The sequence below is a fragment of the Bicyclus anynana genome, chromosome 2, assembly GCF_947172395.1.
Source record: "Bicyclus anynana chromosome 2, ilBicAnyn1.1, whole genome shotgun sequence".
NCBI classification, from domain to species: Eukaryota; Metazoa; Arthropoda; class Insecta; order Lepidoptera; family Nymphalidae; genus Bicyclus; species Bicyclus anynana.
The window spans coordinates 13,842,846-13,867,167 of NC_069084.1; the positions used below are offsets into that span (position 1 = coordinate 13,842,846).

The window sequence follows — 24,322 nt, forward strand, 5'->3', positions numbered from 1 at the left end:
TTTTTGTTATTTAAAACGAGGAAATTTAGCGAGGCAAGTCCTGTTATTAATGGTCTAAGAAACTTCAGTACAAAGACTTTTGGACATTAAAACCGGAACTTAAATTGACAGCGCCTTCCAAAAAATGATAGACTGTCATTACCAAATGACAAAGAGTGCCATTTAGGACATTAGCGCCACGTCTGGGAGACTTCTTTCAAAGGGACTTTACATTAAATTCAACGATTAAGTACATTGTACACAATCATTTGGGTTAGTGATGTTTGTTTCCAAGGTACGATATAATAATCGTAATTTCGATCCCGGGTAACATAAGAAAAAACATTTTTATCTTTTTTTTATTTTCTCAAATGGTTTTTTCAAATATTTTAAAAGTAAACGTTTTACTTAAACCTCGATGAATTATAAAATGAAAGTAAAAATCTCCAATACATAATGCGGAAATAATATCGATGCTATGTCCAACATTTTCGTATACGTAGAATAAATTAAATGATAACTATCTCCTGAGTAAGTATGTGCCTTGATAATTATTTATCCTACTCTATGAGGTTACGTTGACTTACTTTTACTTTTACTCGTAGATATTACAATACAGTGCTTTTATACGTAGTCTTGGACTATTTAGACTATGGACCTGTTTCGCACCCAAATTCACCAAGAAAAAAGTTTGTCGTTTTTTGAGGGGGACGAGGTAAACTCACACATCGAAAACATTTAAAATATATTCTGTGTCCATACACTACACACAACTACATATTTGACTCGCAATACACACACGCGTAATTTTTACACAGATTATGCAACACATCGCTTAGATTATCCACAGAATAAACACAAAATGTTCGATTACTCGATTTAGATCGATTTTTTGCTGTTCCGTCAAAAGAATCGTTTTTTTTAAAGAATTTTTTTATTTCAAATTTATGATAGATAAAATTATGGTAGAAATACTTACAAATGTAACGTTATCCTCCATCTTCTACTAAACTACAAGTTTTTGGCCGTTTTTTATGCCATTCAACTACATAGATTTACGATTCGGTACAAGTACCTAATAATTCTATGTTCAACTACATAAACCGTCATTTTTAAGGAGCTCTTTACACGACGATAACGATTAAAACAATGAAACATCGCTTCTATAGCAACAGTTTTTATAAACGCGTTAGATCATTGATTTTTGTTCTTTGCCAAAATGGTAACGGCCAGCGAGGGATGTCCTGTTATTAATGGTCGAAGTACGTAGTATCTATTAATCTGTGCTTTTGCCGTTTACTATCATATGTTATCTGTGGTAACTGCTAATAGTTAATTAGCTTTATTTTACGTTTGTTTGTGGTTAATGTTATTCGTTTTACTTCTATCGTGTCCAATTATTTAATTTTAAAATTAACAAAAAGAGAAAAAGTTTTAGTTACATCATTCTGTCATGGATGGGTACGTATTAAACAGATTTTAATTCATAGTTTATGCATTTGATAACGATTTTAGAGCAAAATAATTATTTCAAGTTTCAACAAACATCGTTTGCTATTTTTTTTTTATTCTCTACAAGTTAGCCATAGTCTACAATCCCACCTGATGGTAAGTAAGATGATGCAATCTAAGATGGAAGCGGGCTAACTTGTTAAGAGTAGGATGAAATCCACACTCCTTTCAGTTTCTACACGACATCGTACAGGAACGCCGAATCGCTTGGCGGTACGTCTTTGTCGTTAAGGTGGTAACTAATTAAGCCACGGCCGAAGCCTCTCACCAGCCAGACCTGGACCAATTAAGAAAACCTTAATCGGCCCAGCCGGGGATCGAACCCAGGACCTCCGTCTAGTAAATCCACTGCGCCACGGGCCTCCGTGTATAATATATTCTATTTATTTATTTACGTTGCAAATGCAAATTGCAATAATAATGTCAAACTGTTGCTATTGCCTATTAAGCTTGGTCAACAGAGGCGTCCAAATTAAGCACTAACTTTCTAAAGCTTTCACCAACATAAAAATAAGCTTTTGCTTAACTACTGGTACTGGATCAAGGGTCGTATACAGAAGGCAGTGATTCTTGAGACGGAGCATATTGTGAGAAGGTTCCTCACTCTGGAGCCTTGCCCACCGGTTGCTTGGGACATCAAATGCAGCAGCAGGGGAGGGGTTGAATTATTAAAGTGATATGTATTATATTTAGCGTTTTGACAACACTGTTAATATTTTAAATACAAGAACATGAGTGAATGAGAGAAAAAAAAATATTTATAGAGTTAGAATAATAATCAAGATCCCAGATCCAGACCAATCTGCCATAACATGTTCACAGCGTCTCATCCATTTTGAATACTTTTGATGTGCATGTTGTGAAAAGTTGCTCTGTGACACGGGCAGGTGTAGTCGGGAGCAGATTTCATGATGTTTTGGAACATTTTACAAGATTTTAAGCAGCAGGGCATCACTCTGTGCTCACCTTTACATGCGCCTCCCATCCTACCAATGAACCAATTAAAATGATACTGGTTTTTTTCTAACATCCACCCATTGTGTTTTGGAGTAAAATTGGTTGGTTGTTAGTAATTTTTTTTTTTTTTTAATTTTTCAATAATTTGTTTGCAATTTTTAGGGTTTCTTACCTCAAAAGGAAAAAAATTAACCCTTATAAGATCACTTTGTCTGTCTATCAATACTCTGTATTTTGGGATTATGTTCAATTAACAACTTAAAATTTAAACAGTTACTACTAGTTTAAATCAACCTGATATACCAGATATCCTCACTGCATAGTTCGCTGAAGACTCAAGTGTTCTAAATCCAATATGGATGTGTTGCTTAAAGCTGTGGAGGACAGTCAGTCATTCCAATATCAAAATACTCCAGAGTTACCAGAACCTAGTATCCTGCATAATACTAAAAGCGCCCTGGTTCACCAAAACAGCAGTTGCATGAATACCTACCTACAGTCAAAGAAGAAATAACAAATAACAAAAAGCAAGAGCACACAAATAGTCTTGCCAAATTCCTTATTATGCATAATAAGGCATAAAGAGTTGTACAGCAATGACCACACAGTTACAAAATGGAGTTACCTCTGACCATATAAATCCAACTGATCACTGATGGAATTAACTTTGTTTTTGTCTCTCATATTTCTGAATTTGTTGTTAAGTGTTGAGTTCATTTCTTTTATTTAAAAAAGGTAACTGCCCAGGTGCCACAGAGCAAGTCTCATGCAGGTATTCAAAGCACTTATGAGGCTACTCTGCAACCAAAAACATGGAGGTTAATCTTAACGTAAATAAGTTATGTCAGATCGCTCTGGGATCTTGAACCAATACTGAATCCAAAGTCGAAGTGGAATGTTTAATAACAAACACATTAAAAATAATGGTAAAAGTTTTTTAAAGTTAGGAGCTAGCAATGATCATTACTTGGTTGATCGCCGATTGGTAGTCATTTAGGTATAGGTTAGGTGTAGGTTTTAATTATAAAATGTAACAGATTGATTGCTGATCTTAATTATAATTTATGATTTATGATCTGTCTCCGATCTTGGTTCACACTTTAGTTTTAGTTATACTTAATATAATTTTGTAATAATGATTTTATATTAATTTTGCAATATAATATATTGCAAAATTTCTTATTAAATAAGTATAAAATCATAAGGATTTGCATTCTTCAACCCCCTAGCTGCTCCAAAACGTAAGTTGCATGTAACAAGCATTATCTGCCTATATTTGCCTGCCTTCTTTTTGCCTATTTTCAAATTTGTTTGTTGATAAACATTCCACATAGAGTTAAGATTTAGTTTAAACTGCCATTTTTTTTTACTTTGCTCTGATGATCATCAGGTGTGGATAAGACTTCAGACTTCCATTTCTATCTTTGAATGGTTTGGTGATGGATTTTTTGAATTGTTTTACTTATATTATCCAGATGGTATAGAGTTGGTATATCCGTTTAGGGTGAGAAATTGTTTGTGCAAACCAATGTTAGCATGTACTTCAAAACTACTGGTCCGATTTTAACGCTGTTTTCATTTTGTTGATTCGGATGGTTTCATTGATGGGTTCAGGTTCAATTGGTGCATGTTCTTAGGTGTTCTGGTGACAACTTACCACGGGGCGCTGCTTTAAACATTTGTTTGTGTAAAACAAAAACTACTATACCGGTTTTGGTGTAGCTTTACTTTTTATATTTTATAAAAACCATCAAGAGCATTATTCATATTAATTTAATATGAAACATGGCTAAAACTCACGTGATACAACGTCGGTATATGCCTGACTAGTTTAGAACCCATACAGGGCCCTTAGTCATGAGCTGGTTCTTGCAACGCGGCACGATCCGCACTGAAAGATTTGGAAGACTGACCGTTTGTATCATGTAGATAAACTATAAGGGTTATGGACCATATGGGTTCGAAACTAGTCGGGCATACTTTGTATTTTATTTATTTGCAGTTTTATTGCTACTTTGCTAAAATCTTGCATGTTTATCTTTTTATGCTTCTAAGTGGGATAAATCGTCCTATGTGCGATCTGCGACGTGGTACGGGTGTGCGTGTGCGAGGTCCACGTGGCCCAAGTAGATCGCCACTGGTGGCAGGACTGGTGGAGGATGCGGTGGTCGGTGCCGGTCGCGGAGGACCTAGGAAGCGATGTAGAACACGAGGAGGTCGCGTCAATACTAGTACCAGGCGACCAGGGCCGAGAACTATTGACGAGTTAGTCTTTTCGCTTAAACATGAGGAGGAGTATTTCCTATAACTTTAAGGTGTTGACGAGTCCACATACAAGAACCGAACTGCATATCTAAAGTTTTTTAACTAAAAAATAAAAACTTTTTAAGTTTTTATACTAACAGCCAGTTTCTTCATGTAAAGGTAAAGTAACAGTAAAAGTAGTAAGTAGTAAAAAAGACTTTATTTATCAGTGAATAAGACCGTCACTTTTTATTTATGACGTTACTTTGACTGTTACTTGCGATGAAGAAACTGACCGTTAGTAATTCAAATAATTCCGACTATCCATGTAACACACGCCTTTATCTATCCTTGCATTTCAAAATTTGGCTACGTCATAATTATAAGGGTGCGTATAAGGGACACATTTTAAAATCTATTTACAAAAGAAATATTATTTACTCCGAAAATTAACTTGGGTATCTTCAAAACAGGAGTAAATAGGATTCCCATCCCATTTAGAGAATTCACATCTTAGACTGTATCTACACTTACCATCAGGTTAGATCATGGTCAAACGCGAGCCTATTTGCATAACAAAAAAAAATATATAAATTTTTGGACACATGTTCTATGTTCATCCCAAGTAACCCATAAAGAATAGAATTATACAACAAGAAATGTGGACGGCTCGACCACTCAAGTCACTCCCCGCCTATCTCAAGTCGTTCCCGATAACCGATCGCTACCCCTCTCTAAATCCCTACTCTTTACGGAAACAAGTCGCGCCACCTAGCGTTGGCACGAGCCAATACGAGATCGAGCGACGTCATATCCGTCTCAGATTACTATTTCCTACAATTGTTTATATTTTTGATGAGTCAACTACCCTACTGATTATTTTTATACCCCCGACGGTAAGTAGTACGGTGAGGGTATATCAGTTTGGGAGTGAGATAATGTCTGTCTTTGTACAAACCAAATGTCGCCACTTCAAAACTACTACACCGATTTTGATGCGGTTTTAGTGATAGATTCAGGTTTGATTTGTGCATGTTATGGTGACAACAACAACAACCAGGGGGCGTTGCAGTGAAAATTTGTTTTTATTATACCGATTTTGGTGCGGTTATCGCTATTGGCGTGATTGGTGCATGTTTTTAGATGCGGCCTGAACTCACCAGATAACTAATGGGTTTCTGGTTGTTAGTGAGCGTTTAGATAAGTTTCACCGTACGTAGCTCACTAGGGGCGCTACAGTAATATAAGTATTTTTATTTTTACATAATATATTAGGGACTGCCATGATATACAAGTAAAAAAGTTATAGTAGGGGAGCTCGGGATGCTAAATTTGCAGTTACTAAATCGTCATGGGGTCGATTGCATTTGGTACATTAAATCATTGGAAGAATAAAAGGTTATTTATTTTTTTCGCTATTAGCGGTGGAAAAAAAAACTACCGACTTTAAAAGCAATTTTTTATTACTTGGCTTACTGAAATTGTCAGAAAATTTTAGCGATTAATTAAGAGATTATTTCCTTCAAAATAAGTTAATCGCGCTCGTAATTAAAACTAAAATATAAGGGTTTTATTTTGTAACTTTGGGACCGTTTCCTTTACGTTACGTTACGTTACGCTCAAATCGTCGGATTTTCGAAAAGCTCACCTTGTAGCTATCAACTTACCTACCTTATCATAATCTGACGTGCTGGTTGAGTATTTCTGAAGTAATCAACAACGTGCAAGGTATACTCCCTTCTGTTCATCTGCTGCGCTCGAGTAACTGCAAAAATCCCCTCTTCGGGCTCCCTACTAAAGAACTTGATGAGTAAATACTTCTATAGTGAGTAGTGATGTAGAAAATTAAATTAAAAGCTTTTTCAAAATTTGAACTTTCCTTTTTATTAATAACTTAATTCATATCGTAAAAATGATTAGATTGTTATAAATTTTAGGCTTGTGATCTGCGATATCTCGGAAATGCCGCAAGGCCAGGGTCTCGAGACTCCCCTGCATCCTAAAAAGCAGCGCAGATTTATACCGTAAGTGGTTCTGTTTCAATATAATATTCTGGTTATAATGATGTATGGATGGTATGATTTTTTTCAAAAGAGCAACGAGATTATTGCGGGATCAGGAGGCCTTCCGAACCGGTGGTAGAGTGCTTGTCAAAAAAACTCGTTTCAAAAAAAAATACTTATTTTTTTTTTTAACTTCATCGTCGTCACCCATGTTCGGCTCACTGCTATTTTTTTTTATATATATTCTTTACAAGTTGATGGTAAGTGATGATGCAATCTAAGATGGAAGCGGGATAACTTGTTAGGAGTAGGATGAAAATCTACACCCAACGCCAAATCGGTTGGCGGTAGGTACGTCTTTGCCGGTAGGGTAGGGTAACTAGCCACGGCCGAAGCCTCCAACCAGCCAGACCTAGACCAATAAGAAAATTTCAACCCAGGACCTCCATCTTGTAAATCCACCGCGCATATCACTGCGCCACGGAGGCCGTCTCATATCAGAATGAGTGTTCTTGTGTTCAGTTAAGCCAAAAAGTCGACCATGCTGGCCTAATGCGGATTGGCAGACAGACGCAAAGAATTAAGAAAATTCTCTGGTATGCCGGTTTCCTCACGATGTTTTTCCTTCTCAGTTTGAGACACGTGATAATTAATTTCTTAAAATGCACATAACTGAAAAGTTAGAGGTGTGTGCTCCGGACTGAATTGAAACCTACGCCCTTCGAATCGATGGCAGATATCCACTGAGCTATCACTGCTCTGTTAAACTTATGTTTTGTTTTAGTGTTTTTCAGATATCATGGGTACGGTGACAATCGCCTGTAAAACGTTCTGATATAACGTTCTCAAACTTTCAAGAGTGAAATGAACTGTAACTTTTGTTTGTTGTTTAAATGTAGATCAAAACCTGCAAAACAACCACGGGTACAAGCACCGCCTCCCTCATCATCGCTATCGGATGCACCATCACAGGGGTCATCGTTGTCCGTACTGTAAATTGCCTACGAAAAGCTTTATACTTATTTTGATACCAAATATTACCAATAACATGAAAAAACTTGCCAAAATGCATAGTAAAAATAACACAAATACTAAAAAAAATATTAAAAAAACCTTATACTGATACAAAAAGTTGTACCTATACATGGCGGTCACACAGACCGATATGTACCAAATACACCCACATGTGGACCTTGCACAAACGCGCAGTGTGCACTAAAACGAAGTAAGCAATAATATCCGGCAGCTAGCAATAATCTAGACTTGCCAGTGTTTCTAGGGAAAAAAATATGATTGAAAATGTGTTTTGTCGGTCTCACAGACCAACTCGCGGATATAGGTAGGTTAAAAGTGTTTTTCAGATAGCATGGGTACGGTGAAAGTCGCCTGTATAACGTTCTAATACGTACTATAATCGTGAATTGCAGGAAACTTTCAAGAGTGAAATGAACTGTAACTTTTTCTTGTTGTTTAAATGTAGATCAAAACCCCCAAAGCTATCACCGCCGCCCTCACCATCGCTATCGGGTGCACCATCACCGGGGCCATCGTCGTCCGTAATGTAAGTTGCTTACGAAATTATTGTTTATGTTTAGTAATAGAAAAATAAAGTTTGGGTGAATGTGACATTGTGAGGTTGTAAATGTAGAGGTCATTTCTGGATTTACTAAACCGATTTTCAAAATTATTTTCATGCCACGTTATTTGTTAGTGTGATAGGCTATATAACATCACGCCATGACCAATAGGAGCGGAGTCCCAATGAAAAGTGCAGTAAAAACGGGAAATCAAATTTCTTTTTGAGAACTTCCGTTGCGTGCGTTGCGTAATACAGTTAAAGTTACGCAAAACTTATGTATGACGGAATTGTTAGCGTATATCGCGTTAACGACAGTACAATAATATATCTTTAAAGAATAAGTCATTGTAATATTTTTTATAGTAATTAAAGGAGATGTCGGAAATTGGGCCCACTTTACAGAACGATACGGAAATGAGAAATTTACTAAAAATTTTGTAAATCTTACGAGATTTCTCCATTAGAATCTTAGTCGAAAAAATATTCGCCAACAGAGAAAATAAGCTGATTTCATTATTTTCAAATCGATCGTAGTGTATGTATTCTCTTTGATGCGTATTCGTTTTTCGCTAATTAAATTAAATTAAATTAAATTCTTCTTTATGACTTTCATTTGTGCCAACCAAGCACAGTTTATCTCGCCAGTGTCGAGATGGAGAGGGCATGAAAGAGATTGTTCGGTGAAGGCTGCCAAGTTCAATTTTGAGGATCTACTAAATAGTTAATATTAAATAATATTATTTTTGTTAGTTCTCAACCTTAAACAACACAAATAACATAAAAACTCGGCGTCGAAAAATCGCACCTCTGCGAAAATCACTTTCAAATATCATTAAATCTAAAAATGCACATGCAGCTTTACCGATTATGACTTTAATACGAGACTATTTTATTAACTTTATAAAAAACAATACTTTTCTTTATTGCCTGTAACAAGAAATTTAACTGTTTAGGCAAAAATAGATTTCTTTCAAAATTTGCTTCATGACTTTTTATTAATTGTCCTAATTTATGGCCAAAAAAACAGCAAGACTTCTTTTTTTTTTGGCTTCTGCTAGTGAATTATAATATTGTTTAGCAAGTTTTAATTTTTGTTATAAAATTTAGATCAGAACCCGCAACACCACGGCCACGATCACCACCTTCCTCACCATCGTTATTGGATGCACCACCACCGGAGCCACCGACGTCTCCTCCGCCCGTAGTGTAAGTAGTTAATGCTAGTTACCAAACAATAAGTTCACGTGTCTGCAGCGCTTCCTACTTTTGTTCCAGGTTTGTGGAATATGTGGATTTTGAGTCGAATTCGAGCTCAATATCCGCGTCTCCATTGAAGCATCCATCTTCACGGCAACCACACACTCGTCGCTCTCGGCGATTGCTAGATGAGGAAAGCGGCTACTTCACCTTCTATGGTTAGTTGTTGCTATTTTGGGGTCATGGGCCTCGGCGAAATGCGTATTTTCTGGCAGATTTAAAACCAATCCATGATTTGTGACAGGAAGCGACGATGATACAGGGGAGAGCGATGACGAAAATGAAATTGCGGTTCCAGTATTACCGAGGGTGTTCCGGAGCATGATGGAGACACCTTTGGATGACTCAGAGCCCGTTCCTGATACATGGCCAGCCGTCGGACTCCTCAAAGATCCTCTGGATCTCTATGAGTTCAACTGGAGACCGTTTCCAAATCCTCCGATTCCCCCAAACTCGAGGCGGGAAACGTTCTCTGTAAATAATGTAGGTCCGACAAATCCAGGTGCCGACCCATATGATATTTTCATTGAAATATGGGATCGGCAAATAATGGAGCACATTGCGTGGGAAACAAATAAATATGCTCAGGAGGTGGCAGCCAAGATGATCGAAAACAACACTCTGCGCCCCAATAGCCGCATATGTCAGTGGTATGATACCACTCCCGACGAATTATATACTTATTTCGGCCTCGTTCTGGCGATGGGTGTTGTAGGTAAGTCGAGGATCGAAGAATACTGGAGTTCCACCCCTGACGTATTTTATACTCCAGGTTTTAGTGCACACATGACCACCGACCGCTTTCTAATCCTTAGTAAATGCTTACACTTTAATGACAATAGCATGTGTGCGCTAGACCTGGACCACTCCGAGGCCAGACTATTTAAAATACAGCCAATATTGTCACATTTGAATAATAAATTTCAGAAAATGTACACTCTGCGGCAGAACATTGCTGTTGACGAGAGTCTCTTGAAGTGGAAAGGCTCGCTGGAAATCAGCCAGATTATTCCCAATAAAGCTGCTCATCGCGGTATCAAAACGTATGAGATATGTGAATCTCAAACCGGTTACCTATGGCGGTTTGAGGTTCACGCTCATAAAAGAAATCATAAGCCGGCCTCTACAACAGCCTTGGTCTTGAAGTTGATCGAAGGCTTGGAGCACAAGGGCTACACGCTGTGGATGGATAGTTTTTATCAATCCCCGTGTCTGGCTCGACAGCTCAAGCTTTTAGGCTTTGACTGTGCGGGAACCCTGCGGACAGATCGCAAGTTCGTCCCGCAGGCCCTGAACATCCTCAGCAAGCAGGACATGCGCCTAGGGGAGATCACTGGTCTCACCGCAGGGGACGTCGATGTCATGGTATGGAGAGACATGAATAAGGTGGGCATGATCTCTACATACCATGGCAACGGTCAAAACACAGTCCAAGGGTCCACCAAACCCATACTGATATTGGATTACAATATCATGATGGGCGGGGTGGATAAAAAAGATCAGCTCCTGTCCATGTATCCGGTGGAGCGAAAGCGGACAAGGGTGTGGTATAAAAAACTTTTTAAGAGACTTCTCAACGTCTCCGTATTGAACGCTTATATCATACATCATCACACTTCTAGACTGAGTCATCGGAATTTCCGTATGAATCTTGTAAATGCCATTCTCGCAAAGCACTGTACCCCTTTGCCGATTTTGAATGCACCTGCGCGAAACAAAAAAGTCGACGTCAGTCACCGATTAGGCCAGTTGCCTAGTAGGAAGAACCAACGCCTGCGGCGCACCTGCGTGAACTGTAAAAAACTAGTGCGCACGTTCTGTGTGGGTTGCACCAAATCCGTATGTATGCATCCATGTTTTCTCATTATCCATTCCTAACTTTATCTAATTGTTTTTTTTTATTAATTAACTTAAATTTTCAAGTTTCATATTATGTAATTGTTCAAGTTCGGTTTTGCTGCGAATACCGTCTTTGTGTACAAATTGTGTTAATTATGTTCAAATGTGGCAATATGGCATTCATAATTTTATGTAATTGTATTTTTTTTTATTTGTGATTAAAATTTTCTAGTTGTAAGTTCGCTTTTGTCGCAAGCGCCGAGTTTGAATCCCTCACAAAGCTCAGGAATTGTTGAATAATTGAATTATGTTGATTCTAAATTAGAATCGTAAGCCTTGTGAGGAATTCAAAATTCTTTGCTCTTTTCACCTCCAATATGTAAGAATATTTTACATATTCTTTTGTGTTGTATATGGTCGCCGCAGAGACGTGGCTCTACAAAATCATTAATCTCAAACCTAATAATTGTATTAATCTTACTCTTTGGTTATTACGATTCGAATTATTATCTAATAATCTTGTGATTTTGCAATCAAAATAATGTCCTATCGTAATGTCATTAATGATGTCTCTCAAGTAATGATTAAGGATGGCAGCACTAGAAAATAGACTCTTTAAGTTCAATGTTGAGATTTTGCTGTCTGTCGGTCAGCTAAATCTACGTTTATTTTGATCATTTTAGAATCAAGTTTTCGTGTAATCGGGTTTTAATTATTTACTGATTTAATAATTAACTACTGCTACCAAACTGTCAACCGTGACGGCGTCTGACCAATAGGAGACCATCACGTGACTCTGGTCCAATAGCAGACGATCGTATGATCTTTCGATAGATCAGGTTGCTTGCCAGTTTAGTAGTAATCGCTTTTTCAAAATAGATAGTTGTTTTCCATTTTTGAAGCATAGATAAATGGTGATAGTGATTTAGAAGTTAAGTAGTGATTTTAAGAAAAAGAGTGTGATTGGTAACTTAGGTTGTAACATATGTTAAATTCTTTGTTGAGCAGCGTGAAATCGTCACGTTGCTCGTCGCGTCCGATAATGTTTCGTGTAATTATTGATCTTAATTTTTTTACTGTGGGTATGGAGAACATGTCCGGCAGGTAAGGTGAGTGTATGCATTTTAAAATGTAAGGTACTTTTAAACCTACTCCCTTGTCACAAGTCTTGGGACCTGCTCGATTTGTTTCCTCTACCACTTGTACCAGAGAAAATAGTAAAATTAAGTGTAGTTAAATGTGTGAGCGATTAGTGAGTATTGTATGCGTAGTGCGTGTAGTGTGTAGTGTAGTATACCTAGTGTATGTGACCAAGGTCAGGTCAATGGTTCGGCCCGTATTTTTTGATGAGGATACGGCTTATGCGAATGTATTTATTCGCGACGTTCGTTTACTTATTGCGTTAGTTACAGTTTCGGCCACCAGGTCAAAACTTGTGTGACAAGTTGTTGGCACTAAAAGCATCTTAATGATTCTGTTGGCATTCAACTTAAAAGATTCAGTTGTAAGTGTTGTAATATAGTCTATTGAAATAATTACATTTTGTAATTATACATAGTTCTAAATTTCCTATTGATAACAGTACAATTACAAATACTAGTACTGTCTCAATTGATAATTGTTATAAAGACGACCCAGTTGCAACTTTTGTAACTCAGTCTTTTGACACCTTTAAGAACATTTCTAATAGTACGAATATTTAACCGCAATATTAATAATATTATTTTTTAACTAGACAATAAGTCAATAAGTCAAAGCTGGTGGCCTGTAACTTTAATCGTTTTCTTGTGGTTCTGTAGCTGACTATGTTGTATGATATTTGAGTTGAAAACCCTGATGATTGCATTCATCAAATGCAACGGTTGTTGTTGGAAACCAATGTCCTTAACTGGTTCAAACTAAAACAAATATCCTCCAGTAAAGGACAAGTGTCGGAACTTAATTTTTTTTTACCCAACTGCAAGAAGGGTTATGTTTTTCGCGCCCAAATTATGTAGGGTTCAAAAAAAATTTATTAAAACAAAACATACTTTGTTACACTTGTACATATGTAAGTTATATCGACATAGTCACCATCCCTCTCGATTCAAGTAGTAAGCCTTGGGATCAATTTTTTGATGCCTACTTCAAAGAAATCTCCAGCCAGCTCTTTCGCCCACTTTTCCACTTTTAAACAAAAAACGAAAAGAGACTTCCTCGCCCGTTTGTTCCCATCCATGTGCACCTTAAGGGAAGTGAAGAAAACCCTTCGAAAGAAAGTTTCGTCTCCTATAACAATAGAGTAGAAAAAAATCATCGCCTTCGAGTTCGTAACGTTCCAAAAACTTTTTGGAGCGCTACACTCTATTCAACTTGTGCTGTTCTGTCAGCTGTTTTGGGACCCACCTCGCAAACAATTTCCGACATCCGAGAGTTTCTGTGATTGTTTCGTGTATCAGGAGATTTACGGAAACATCGCAGAAACGTCATCTAACGTCAATCTGCGATCGTTACAGACCGCAATCTCGATTTTTTCCACAAGGTAGACACAATTGAAGATCTTCCGGTGCGGTCATGAACGGAAGTACGGCCATAAACTCGCGACACCACTTGTACACACTTGTACGATTCATAGCTGTATTATCGTAAACAGTTTACCTCATTATAAATTTCAACCGGAGCTTTTCCCCTCGGAAGAGATAGAGAATGACGACGCGAATTTTACTTGGCGGGAGATACGACAGAGATCAACATTTTACGCGAGAGATGCTCCTGCGTCAAGAGTTTTCAACACACAGACCTCGGATCGGTCTTGTTTTGAAAAGGAGATGGGCTACGCGGCAGTGTTGCTAATATGTCAAAAGAGCTTTCCCTACAGCTGTGAGACCACCAGTACACTTAGTTTCTCGACGTGCCTCGTATGTATGTATGTAATATTCTTTATTACCTCATATCTTCCAAACCGCTGAACGGATTTGCGTAATTAAGATATCGTTTATTTGTTCGTTTCCTTTCTTTTTTTTATTTCAAGTACGCTTTTACAATTATACATGTACAACTAAATACATAAATATTTAAATTTAAATATTTAAATTACTAGTAACTAACCTAACCTAAACATAATATAAAAATAGAATAAAAGGAAATATAAAATTATATCTACAGACTTAGGCGTCGTAGAATTCATCCGAATCGATGATCATTGGTAAAGTGCCCAGAAGGCTGGCAGTATTGCCACGTTCTATGGCAATATTGATTCTCTGACCTAAATATAGGCCAGCCTTACGTTACGGGAGGCGTCGATTAATCGCTTTGCGATTTCTTTAAAAAGAAAGCGAGTACTCGGACTCCACGAACTTAGCGTTACGACCGCAAGCGGCTTAAATACATAATCTCCGACGAGATTGCTGTATTTGCGCCGCTTGAGGGTCTCTGCTGATGCAGCAGCAGCGCACATCCCATCGTGCCAGGAAGGTGTGAAAGCGCAAGAGTGACAACGCACACCAAAGGCCTACCCATCTTCCATGGCATCAATGACATGCCGTCCGGTCTCTTGCCATCGTCGCGCGCTAAACCGTTAGGTTCTAAAACGGCAGGCACACTTGCGGTGACAAGAGCACGACGGATGATGTCGTTGAGACTAGCGTGCCGCGGAATACGGCCAGTGCTCCTACTGCATGAAAGACCGTGGTGTCCAAGTTTATCGACTAGCTCTCCACAGATACAGCGATGCGGAGAAACACACGGAGCGCCCAAGCGAAGGCCATAAGATATCGTTAGATTTGTTTTAATAAATAATAGGTGAAGTTAAAAAAACCAACACGATGACTGTGAGATGAAGAGGTGAATTTTTTTTTTTTTTAATATTGCGATATGGGTATCAAAAATAAGCATCAAAAGAATTTCAAAATGGTATACCATGGCCATATTAAAAACCCTACATTTTGGAAAACGTTATTTATTAATAGCTGTACAAAATACGCGTAATAATTGATGCGAGCAGAAGTCGGGTTTTTTATTTTTTTTTAATAGGGATGATACTAGGTTTGAATATATTGATTTTTATGATACATGCAATAAACTATAAAATTATACGCACAAATAACAAGGATAATAGTAATTTTGTTTAACGGCCCATACAAATCTAACGATCATTATGGACCTACGACGTCATTAAATCGTACCATTTTGTATGGGGCGTTTTTCAGGAGTCCTTGGCAGAATCCGCAAATCTGACCCTATAAATCTGAAAGTAATGATCGCAGATACCCTGTTACTTTTATAAAATTGCTTTACTATTAGCTTACTCCTAATTTATATACAACTAGCGGATGCCCGCGACTTCGTCCGCGTGAAACTCGATGTAAACTTTCAACTATCCATCCTTGAACTTCAACGAACATTTTAAAAAAAGATTTGGCCAAATTGGTCCAGGCGTTGTTGAGTTATGCGCTTACCAACACATTTTGCGATTCATTTTTATATTATAGATTTAAAAAACTGTCATCATCCCTATTATTGACTTGTTACTTCTATGATATTCTTTTTTTCTATCATATGGCTTATATTTGCATTGGTGGTTTGCATCAATCAGTCCCTGAATGGTTTCGAGTAGTATAGGTAGGTACCGGTGAAGAACAGCGTCCATGAATGGGTGTTTTGTGGGTCCATAGGTCCATTTCCAAGACTGGATATATATTTTATATGTTTATATTTGGGTCTATCTACTGTAAATAGCTCCTAAAATAAAATAAGTAATAGAAATTAATAACAGTTAATTTATTTAAAATAAATTTAAGCATTTAAATCCGATTAGGTTAAAATTTTAACCCGATTTAAAACATTTTAAGTAAATACGTAATATAGTCAAAAAATATTAAGGAGCATAATCATCTGCTATGACTTCATTATGTTCTATTCCATAAAACAATTTGTTTTCCTTAATATAAGCCCAAGACATCCTGGTTGAGCTGAAGTATATGCCAACATCTCCATTTTTGGATAAAGTAATTGCACCTGCCGTATTGTTTAGACGATTGGTCATTCCTGCAACAAAATAAATGTAATATTTTTGTGGTACCTAGCAGCGGCGAAGAGTTCATACAACCCGATTCGCGCCGTTCGAACCTTTTATATATCCATACATTCATACATTTCTTCGTTTGACGTGTCTGTCTGTCTGTCTGTCTGTCTGCATACGAGTAGCTGCCGAACGGATGAAGCGATTACAAATTAGTTTTTTTTTGTATTCAATTCAATATTCACCCACCCCACCCCGTGTATATAATATTTATCATTTGATATTGATTTGGGGGATTTTCAAAATTATCTATTTTAGGTTATTAAAAGTAAACATGTGAAGAAAAATATTTTATTTGTGGAAACTAAAGTATCTATCTTCTATCTAAACTATTAAAAGAAAATTACCAGTAACTGCTTCTTTAGTAGCTGTATTAGCGTCTGACCCATTTTCCATTAATTTAATAATGCTATGTGCCAAGCAATATTTGAGGATGGATTCACCATGACCTGTATCAAATAATAAACTTACTTGTAAATATTTTAAAGACTGAATTTAAATAATAATTATTGTTTTAGACTGTAAGATAAATAATGTTGTATATATGTTTGTATGTCTTTGCGTTTTCTGAAAGCGTATTATAATTTAATTTATTGTTTGGAATTATGTAATGACATTGACAGGTTCCCACATAAATATGCACGCACACGCATACAAACATGCACACTTAAGCACATGGTAATGTTAGTTTTTAATGTTAGTTAGTTAGTAGGTTATTATGTATGTTCTTCTATGTTATAATATATTGTTAAAATAATATGATAATGTGATGTGTATACAAAATTTTGTAAAAGTCATTATAATAGTTTTGTGTATGTACTTACTTAGTAATTCCCAATACAATTTTTAAAATTACTTATACAGTGCAACCTCGATATAACAAATCGGAGGGGAACAAGAAAATATTCGTAATATCAAGTAATTCGTTGAACTGAGGTTTGTTATGTTGAGGTTAGATTGGTCTAAAATTCGTTATAAAGAGGTAAAAGAATAGTTTTATTCACCTCAACATTACGTACTTATCTTGTTATAGCGAACAACTTCTACTAATAAATGATAACACATTTTTATCAAATTACTATAATGTATTTGCTATGTATTTAAAAACAATAATAAATTTTTTTTCTTACATTAATAATCAAAAAGAATTAACAAGTGGTTATACATAGTAGCTTAATCTCAATTTTTTTCATTTATTAGAAAAAAAGTCATTGATAGTTGTCTGTTTACCACCGGTATGAGTTATGACATCCAAAGCGCAATCTAATTTCGTGATGGATTTCACTACATCGTCACTCAAACCTCCCTTTTTGAGAAATACAGATTTTATTGTATTCAAAGCATTATAAGCATCTTTTATTGTGAAGTTATGCTCATCAATTTCACCCTCTTCTTCCTCGTCTTCATCCGCTTCTGCATCAGTAACTGGCAACACAGATGTGACGATGTCAGCATCAGTTAAGTTCTCCACAGATTGCTAAATCATTATCAAAGGTAACGAAGTCTTCGAAGTCACTCTCTTGAAGGTGTAATTCTTCTTGAACTCTTTGCCAGGTCCTAGCAAGTTCTGCGACTGGTAAATCGTCCTCCTCATCTTCGCATGTTACTTTAAACCCACTTTTCTTGAAGCAGTTTGCAATGGTCTTTTCAGTGACTAAATTCCAAGCTTTGGCGATCATCCACATGGCTTGTAAAACGTCAATTGTAGTTGGTGTTTGACGTTCAACATCAGCAAGAAATCGTCTGACAACTTCCTTCCTATAATGCATTTTGAAGCTTTGGATGATGCCCTGATCCAGTGGTTGTAGTTTTGAAGTAGTATTTGGAGGTAAGTACTTTATTTTTATATTTTTCAGGTTACGAATTTCTCCGTGTTCAGTACAATTATCGATGAACATTAGAATTTTCTTGTTTTTTTTCTTCATCTCTTTATCCAGACTTTTAAGCCAATTGCAAAAAGCATCACTGGTCATCCAAGCCTTATGGTTGGACGTGTAATCTGTTGGCAGATTATTGACATTCTTAAAACATCGCGGTTTTTGATATTTTCCGATGATGAGTGGCTTTAGTTTGTAAGTCCCAGTACAATTTGTTCCCAGCCGTACTGTTAAGCGAAGTTTACTGTTTTTCCCACCATTACATTTATCGCTTTTGAATGATAAGGTTTTGTCAGGTAAACATTTATAGAATAGTCCAGTTTCATCGGCGTTAAAGATGTCTTCGGGATCGTATCCGGTGGTCAGCTCTGCCAGTTTGTCTTTCCAATCATCACATACTTGTTCATTAACACTACCACTTTCACCGCATATTTTTCGAAAAACAACCTCGTTTCGTTTTTTGAAATTTTGAAGCCACCCGTTGCTAGCACGGAACCCTTCATGTCCCAATTCTACTGCAAACCGCTGAGCCTTTTCCTGAAGAATAGGGCCTCCGATTGGGATTTTTTTGTCTCGGCACTGTTTTAACCACTTTAACACACATTCCTCTACGTCTTTGTACTCACATGATTTTAATCTTTTACTGTTTACATTGAAACCACTTTCTTCAGAAAACTTATCTTTAAATTTTAAAACTGTAGCCAATGTACTTGCAGGAATCCCGAACTTATTAGCTATGTCTAATTTTTTCGTCATGGGATTTTGGTCAACATAATTAATGATGTTTCGCTTTTCTGCGACCGATAAGGAACGCCTTTTACGTTTCTGAGCCATTTCAACTTAAATCTTCAACAATAGTGACGAGCAGAGGTGTTTACATTACTTTCCATCAAAACAACACTGATTACTTTACAAACAAAAGCGTTTCGAAACATGTCGAGACATGAATCACATTATAAGATTAAGAGTTATATTATTGGTAGAAACTTTATATAAAGGTTTTGGGTTGGCAAAATTCGTTAATTAGAGGTATGAATACTTTTTCTTGATAGTTGAAAATTCGTTATAAAGAGGTTGTACGCAAAGAATGTTCGCAATGTAAAGGTATATTTTATATTGACTCTTATGGACAATTCAAGGGGATTACGAAAAATTTGTTAAATCGAGGAAGTCGTTATATTGAGGTACGTTATATTAAGGTTGCACTGTAATTTTATGATAGGTGTGTTGGTATAATCTGCGATTAAACTATATATTATATCTATATTTTATTAAACTGTGGTTTATGTATAAAATTAATATGTTAGCCGAAGAAGATAGCGTTGATTTGATGATTAATTGTGTATATGTAAAAGATATAATCAAACTTTATTGAAAAATAGAATTATAGTGTGAATGATATTGAAGTTTATTTATAGTAGGTAGGTATATTGCGATATAAAAGAGTATTTTAATTATTAATATCAAGTATCAAGGTAGTTGCAGTCACAATTGGAAGACAGAACACAGGGTTACCATAAGAACGATAACAAGTAAACAGCGCCCTCTTTTATTTTCTACTCTTTTGTGTCGCACTATAGTGTACTTACTGTCTAAAATCAAAGATCAAGAGGTATAAACAAACCTGTAGTAGACACGCCACCAACATTGTCATCCGCATAAGTCCCACTACCAATGAGAGGTGTATCGCCAATACGTCCGACAGCTTTGCCGCTCATGCCTCCCGTGCTTGTAGCGACAGCAATATGCCCATGTTTATCAATTGCAACAGCTCCCACAGTTCCTACCCCACCCTGGAAGTTTAAACAATCTTTAAAATCTTTAAACCAGTGCCAAAAATCTTTAAGCCAGTGCCAAATTCAGGACCCTGATGCCATAAGCAATCTTCCCCTGTGGACCCCTACTAAAAACTATAAATAAATGTTGATACGTACCTTAGGAAGAATATGTACCTACCTATTCGTTTTAATCATTGTAAATCTAAAACCACATAAAATGCTCGTTTTTTTGATTGGCCCTGGTGTCCCCCTATACGGGATGATTAAAGCATTTGCTTATTTGAATAGCTTATAGATCTTTATGGGCTAATCCGGGGTTGTCTTTTACGCTAGCCACAGACCATCAAATCTGCAACTCCATCTGCTGGGCGCGTAAGGATGTGGGTAGTGAAAAATGTATCAAAGCCAAACCAATTCTATTTCAATACAAACGACACGGTTATCAGTCCGTAGTTAAATTGAATGTATCTTTTTAACGTCGTAAAGTAGTGCCCAGTGTGTGGTGTTATCACTGATCAAAGGTGGTATAGGTAGGTATTTTATAACTACTGTGTATATAATGACCATATTTGTGTCTTGAAATGTCAACTGATGATAATAATAATAAAATGGTTTAATGTAACTTTGATTGTAAGTGTTGAATGTAAGATTTTACGGTACTAAAAAATATTATAAAGATGTTTATTGTAATATATATAGTAGATACAATCTGCTGAGTTTTATTGTTTTTCTTTTGAACAGGCAATTGAATTAATTATTAATACAATAAATAATAATGGAAAGAGATAAATAAAGATTATTTGATTTGATTACATTTTTTATTAATTAACCGACTACCAAGAAGGAGGAGGTTCTACGTTCGGCTATATGTTTTTTATGTTTTATGAAATATTCTCTAATAAGTAATAATTACACTTTTTTTAGTTGCAATTTATAAGTAGTTATTATTAGTGAATTTGGTTATCCAAACTTATAAATTTTTGAATTCTTATTAATTTAAAGATTATAGCAATTTTGTGGTAAAACGCCCTGCAGGTCATGCTGTATTCGTCTGTGTATGACCGTCTTTGGGCGGCGTTTTAGTTACATTGTACAGTTTGAGTGCCCATATCAGCATTCAGCCTAATTAGTAATAGCCCTAATAGGCCGTACAGACTACTTTAGTATTTTAGAACAACAACAATTAAACAATTTTTTGATTTACCGCCCAAAAGTTCTTGTACATATGTTTTCTGTGACTACTAAAATACTAAAGTACTCCGAAGTCCTAGGAGTTATTGTTTAAAATGACTATTAAAGTGTTACGATCACTTTGAAATCAAAATGTTAACAACCAATGGCTAAACTTGGTTAAACATTTTATTTTATTCGTCAAAGCGAAAAAAAAATTAAAACCAAAAATTACCTACCTCATTCTTCACACCAATTTCTGTTCTTCCGAATTCACCGTGTTGTAAAAATTCTTCCAGAGCATTTTTTGCATTCTCTGATATCAAACTCTCTGGTGGAACTGTCGAAAAGCCCTGTATTGAAAGCAACGGTAAATATAAAACAAAACATGAAAAATCCAATCGTTGGTTTTGAACTTAAGTACCTTTTCCAATGCAAACAATTTAGCACCTTCTCCACCTAAAAATGAATGTGGAGAATCAGTAAGAACTTTATGGGCGATACTAATAGGATTGCGAAACTCTTTGACTAGTGTTACTGCGCCAGAGTTCAGATCTTCTCCACGCATTATGCTTGCTTCCATCGCTACTTCACCACGAAGATTTAAGACGGACCCATAGCCTGCAATAAAAACTTACTTAAATATATAATTTAAAAGATTACCTAATGTAAAAGGTCCTTTAGAATTTATAATCTGACCAGTAAAAATATTTGTTTTTTGAGTAAACTCATATCTACGCAATATTAATTTCGTGTTGGAAATTAATATTGCGTGGAATATGGATCAGAAATATATCGATATCTTTTATTGAACGTAGAACTTATTTTGAGAATCATGTAATAAAAAAAATTTCAAACTTCAAAAACGCTGCTGTCCATTTTGTGACGTCACAATGTTACTTGACATAGACGTCAAACTAATTTTTCAATAATTAAAATTATGTCAAATGCTCCGTTTGTTTATAGGATTTGTTATTGTGACGTCTACTGTTACATGATCAAAAATAGCATGCTTACAAATTGTTGAGTAAACTGTACCTTAACTATTGTGTACTAAAGAAATGAGGTTTATTTCGTAATTTTGCGAAAAAAGTACTTCTCTATTATACAAAACTCGGACAGCTAAAGAGTGCTTGTGATGATGCATATCCTAATTGAAGCTTTAGTGTTTTTCTGGTTTAAAATAATGCTAAATTGCATAAACTTTATGATTATTGTAATTAATTCTCAATCGTATGAGATATTTACCAGCATTGAAGTTTTCATCTTCTTCCATAGACACAACAGCAGCCTCAACAGCATCTAAAGCACTCCCACCTTGCAACAATACTTTATGACCAGCAATGACTGCAACTTTCACTCCATCAAATTTTCCTTTCACACGACTCTGAGGAATGTCACCAGCTCCACCGTGGACTATTATTACTGGCTCCATGGCAAAGTATCCACTGTAAAAAATATTTGTCACGTTTTGCGAAATCTTCAGATAAATTACGTTAGTTCTAATTTAACGAAACGTTTTCTGCTTTGAAATTCAATTTACCTACGTTCTTACTAAAAGTAGACGCAGATACGCAAGTAGGTAAATTGTATGTTATCTTTTTTGTTTGATCAGGCTCTTATTTACCTACTATTTCAGTTCATTAAACTAATAACCGACGCCCCGCGGTTTCACCCGCCTAGTTCCCGTTCCCATAAGTGTACGGGGATTAAAATACAGTTCTGTGGTAAAATAATTTTCAAAATCGGTTCTGTAGATCCAGAGAATTGGACCGTCAGATACCTATAGCGAAATCTCAAAAACAAAAAAATCGTAAGATCGTTGAAATATTAGTTTTTGTTTTTGGAAGGTAATTTGGAGTGTTGGAATTTTTTTTAATAAGATCTACTGTAAGTAGATTGCGTGATATTTCATAAAAAGCCAAACGGACTGTAACATCAATCCTTTGTGATAAAATTATTGCTTTATATAATACACAAAAACTGAAAAAAAATCGGGTAGTATATTTTTTTTTAATTATTAATAAAAGTTCTGCCACTTACTTTATCAGTAATAGTGCTGTCCAAAGTGTAACAAAATACATGTTTTGCCTAAACAGCTGTGCAATTACAATAAACTAGGTAGGTATAGGTACCAACTTATTTATAACAAATAGGTAACTTAGTAATGGAACAAGGCTCAATATCGCTTCGAGTGCCAAATTATATAGGTACAATGCAGTTACACTTATCTTATCCTATCTCATCCTCTTAAATCGCTTGTGATGTGAGAAAAAAAATATCTTCTTAATCTAGATAAAGTCAAGTATGTAGTATTTTCTTTATCTCTGCTATTTATGTGAAAAGGGTTACGCAAATAAATAGATCAGTTCGTTCGTTATCAACCAATATTCGGCTCACTGCTGACCTCCAGTCTCCTCTCAGAATGAGAGGGGTTAGGCCAATAGTCCACCACGCTGGCCCAATGCGGATTGGCAAACTACACACACACAGAGAATTAAGAAAATTATCTGGTATGCAGGTTTCCTCACGATGTTTTCTTTCACCGTTAGAGACACGTGATATTTAATTTCTTAAAATGCACAACACTGAAAAGTTGGAGGTGCACGCCCCGGACCGGATTCGAACCCACACCCTCCGGAATCGACGACAGAGGTCATATCCACTGGGCTTTCACGGCTCAAATAGCTCAGTAGGGTTAGGTAATTATATTCATAGTGCTTAAAAATTGTTCGCCACAACGAAGCGAAGTCTTTCTACACTAAAAGCGACCGAACTCAGTATCGTATATCACCGAACTTTAAGTTTTGGCTAATGGCTACACACATCGTGAAAACCAGTAAACCGATTATACATGTTATGGACACAGAACACTTATAGTAAGTACTCTAACGGAGTGAGTTTAATAATATTGTAAATCTACATTAAATTCATGCTAAGTGGAATTTGTGGATTAGAAATAGTTCTTTGATGACTTTAATAATTAATTCATGTCCGATAAACCGTTATTAATGGTCGAAGACCGTTACCTCTAGTAATAAATCTACCATAGATAAAGATACGAGCAA

The 24,322-nt window shown here is 36.2% G+C and overlaps 2 protein-coding genes across 8 annotated transcripts; one reads left to right on the top strand and one right to left on the bottom strand.

Moving 5' to 3' along the window:
• Positions 1 to 1,286: 1,286 nt before the first annotated feature.
• LOC112052388 (piggyBac transposable element-derived protein 4-like) lies at positions 1,287 to 17,057 on the top strand. Of its 6 annotated transcripts, none has more exons than XM_024091430.2 (8): positions 1,301 to 1,440; positions 4,504 to 4,713; positions 6,630 to 6,716; positions 7,595 to 7,687; positions 8,176 to 8,256; positions 9,382 to 9,480; positions 9,550 to 9,689; positions 9,776 to 17,057. In XM_024091430.2, exons 1-8 carry the CDS (start codon positions 1,433 to 1,435, stop codon positions 11,407 to 11,409), a joined length of 2,352 nt encoding a protein of 783 aa, XP_023947198.2. In that variant the 5' UTR covers positions 1,301 to 1,432; the 3' UTR covers positions 11,410 to 17,057. The 6 variants fall into 6 exon arrangements, with proteins under 6 accessions (XP_023947200.2, XP_052742750.1, XP_023947198.2 ...); XM_052886785.1 differs by lacking the exon at positions 1,301 to 1,440 and adding an exon at positions 1,447 to 1,704; XM_024091432.2 differs by lacking the exon at positions 4,504 to 4,713 and having other exon boundaries at positions 1,287 to 1,440.
• LOC112052394 (probable isoaspartyl peptidase/L-asparaginase GA20639) lies at positions 16,108 to 24,319 on the bottom strand. Of its 2 annotated transcripts, XM_052886868.1 has the most exons (8): positions 24,284 to 24,319; positions 23,298 to 23,353; positions 22,503 to 22,702; positions 21,679 to 21,875; positions 21,494 to 21,607; positions 19,931 to 20,099; positions 16,777 to 16,878; positions 16,108 to 16,395 (listed from the first exon to the last, which is right to left on the bottom strand). In XM_052886868.1, exons 1-8 carry the CDS (start codon positions 24,302 to 24,304, stop codon positions 16,226 to 16,228), a joined length of 1,029 nt encoding a protein of 342 aa, XP_052742828.1. In that variant the 5' UTR covers positions 24,305 to 24,319; the 3' UTR covers positions 16,108 to 16,225. The 2 variants fall into 2 exon arrangements, with proteins under 2 accessions (XP_052742828.1, XP_052742832.1); XM_052886872.1 differs by lacking the exon at positions 16,777 to 16,878.
• Between the last annotated feature and the right edge of the window lie 3 nt (positions 24,320 to 24,322).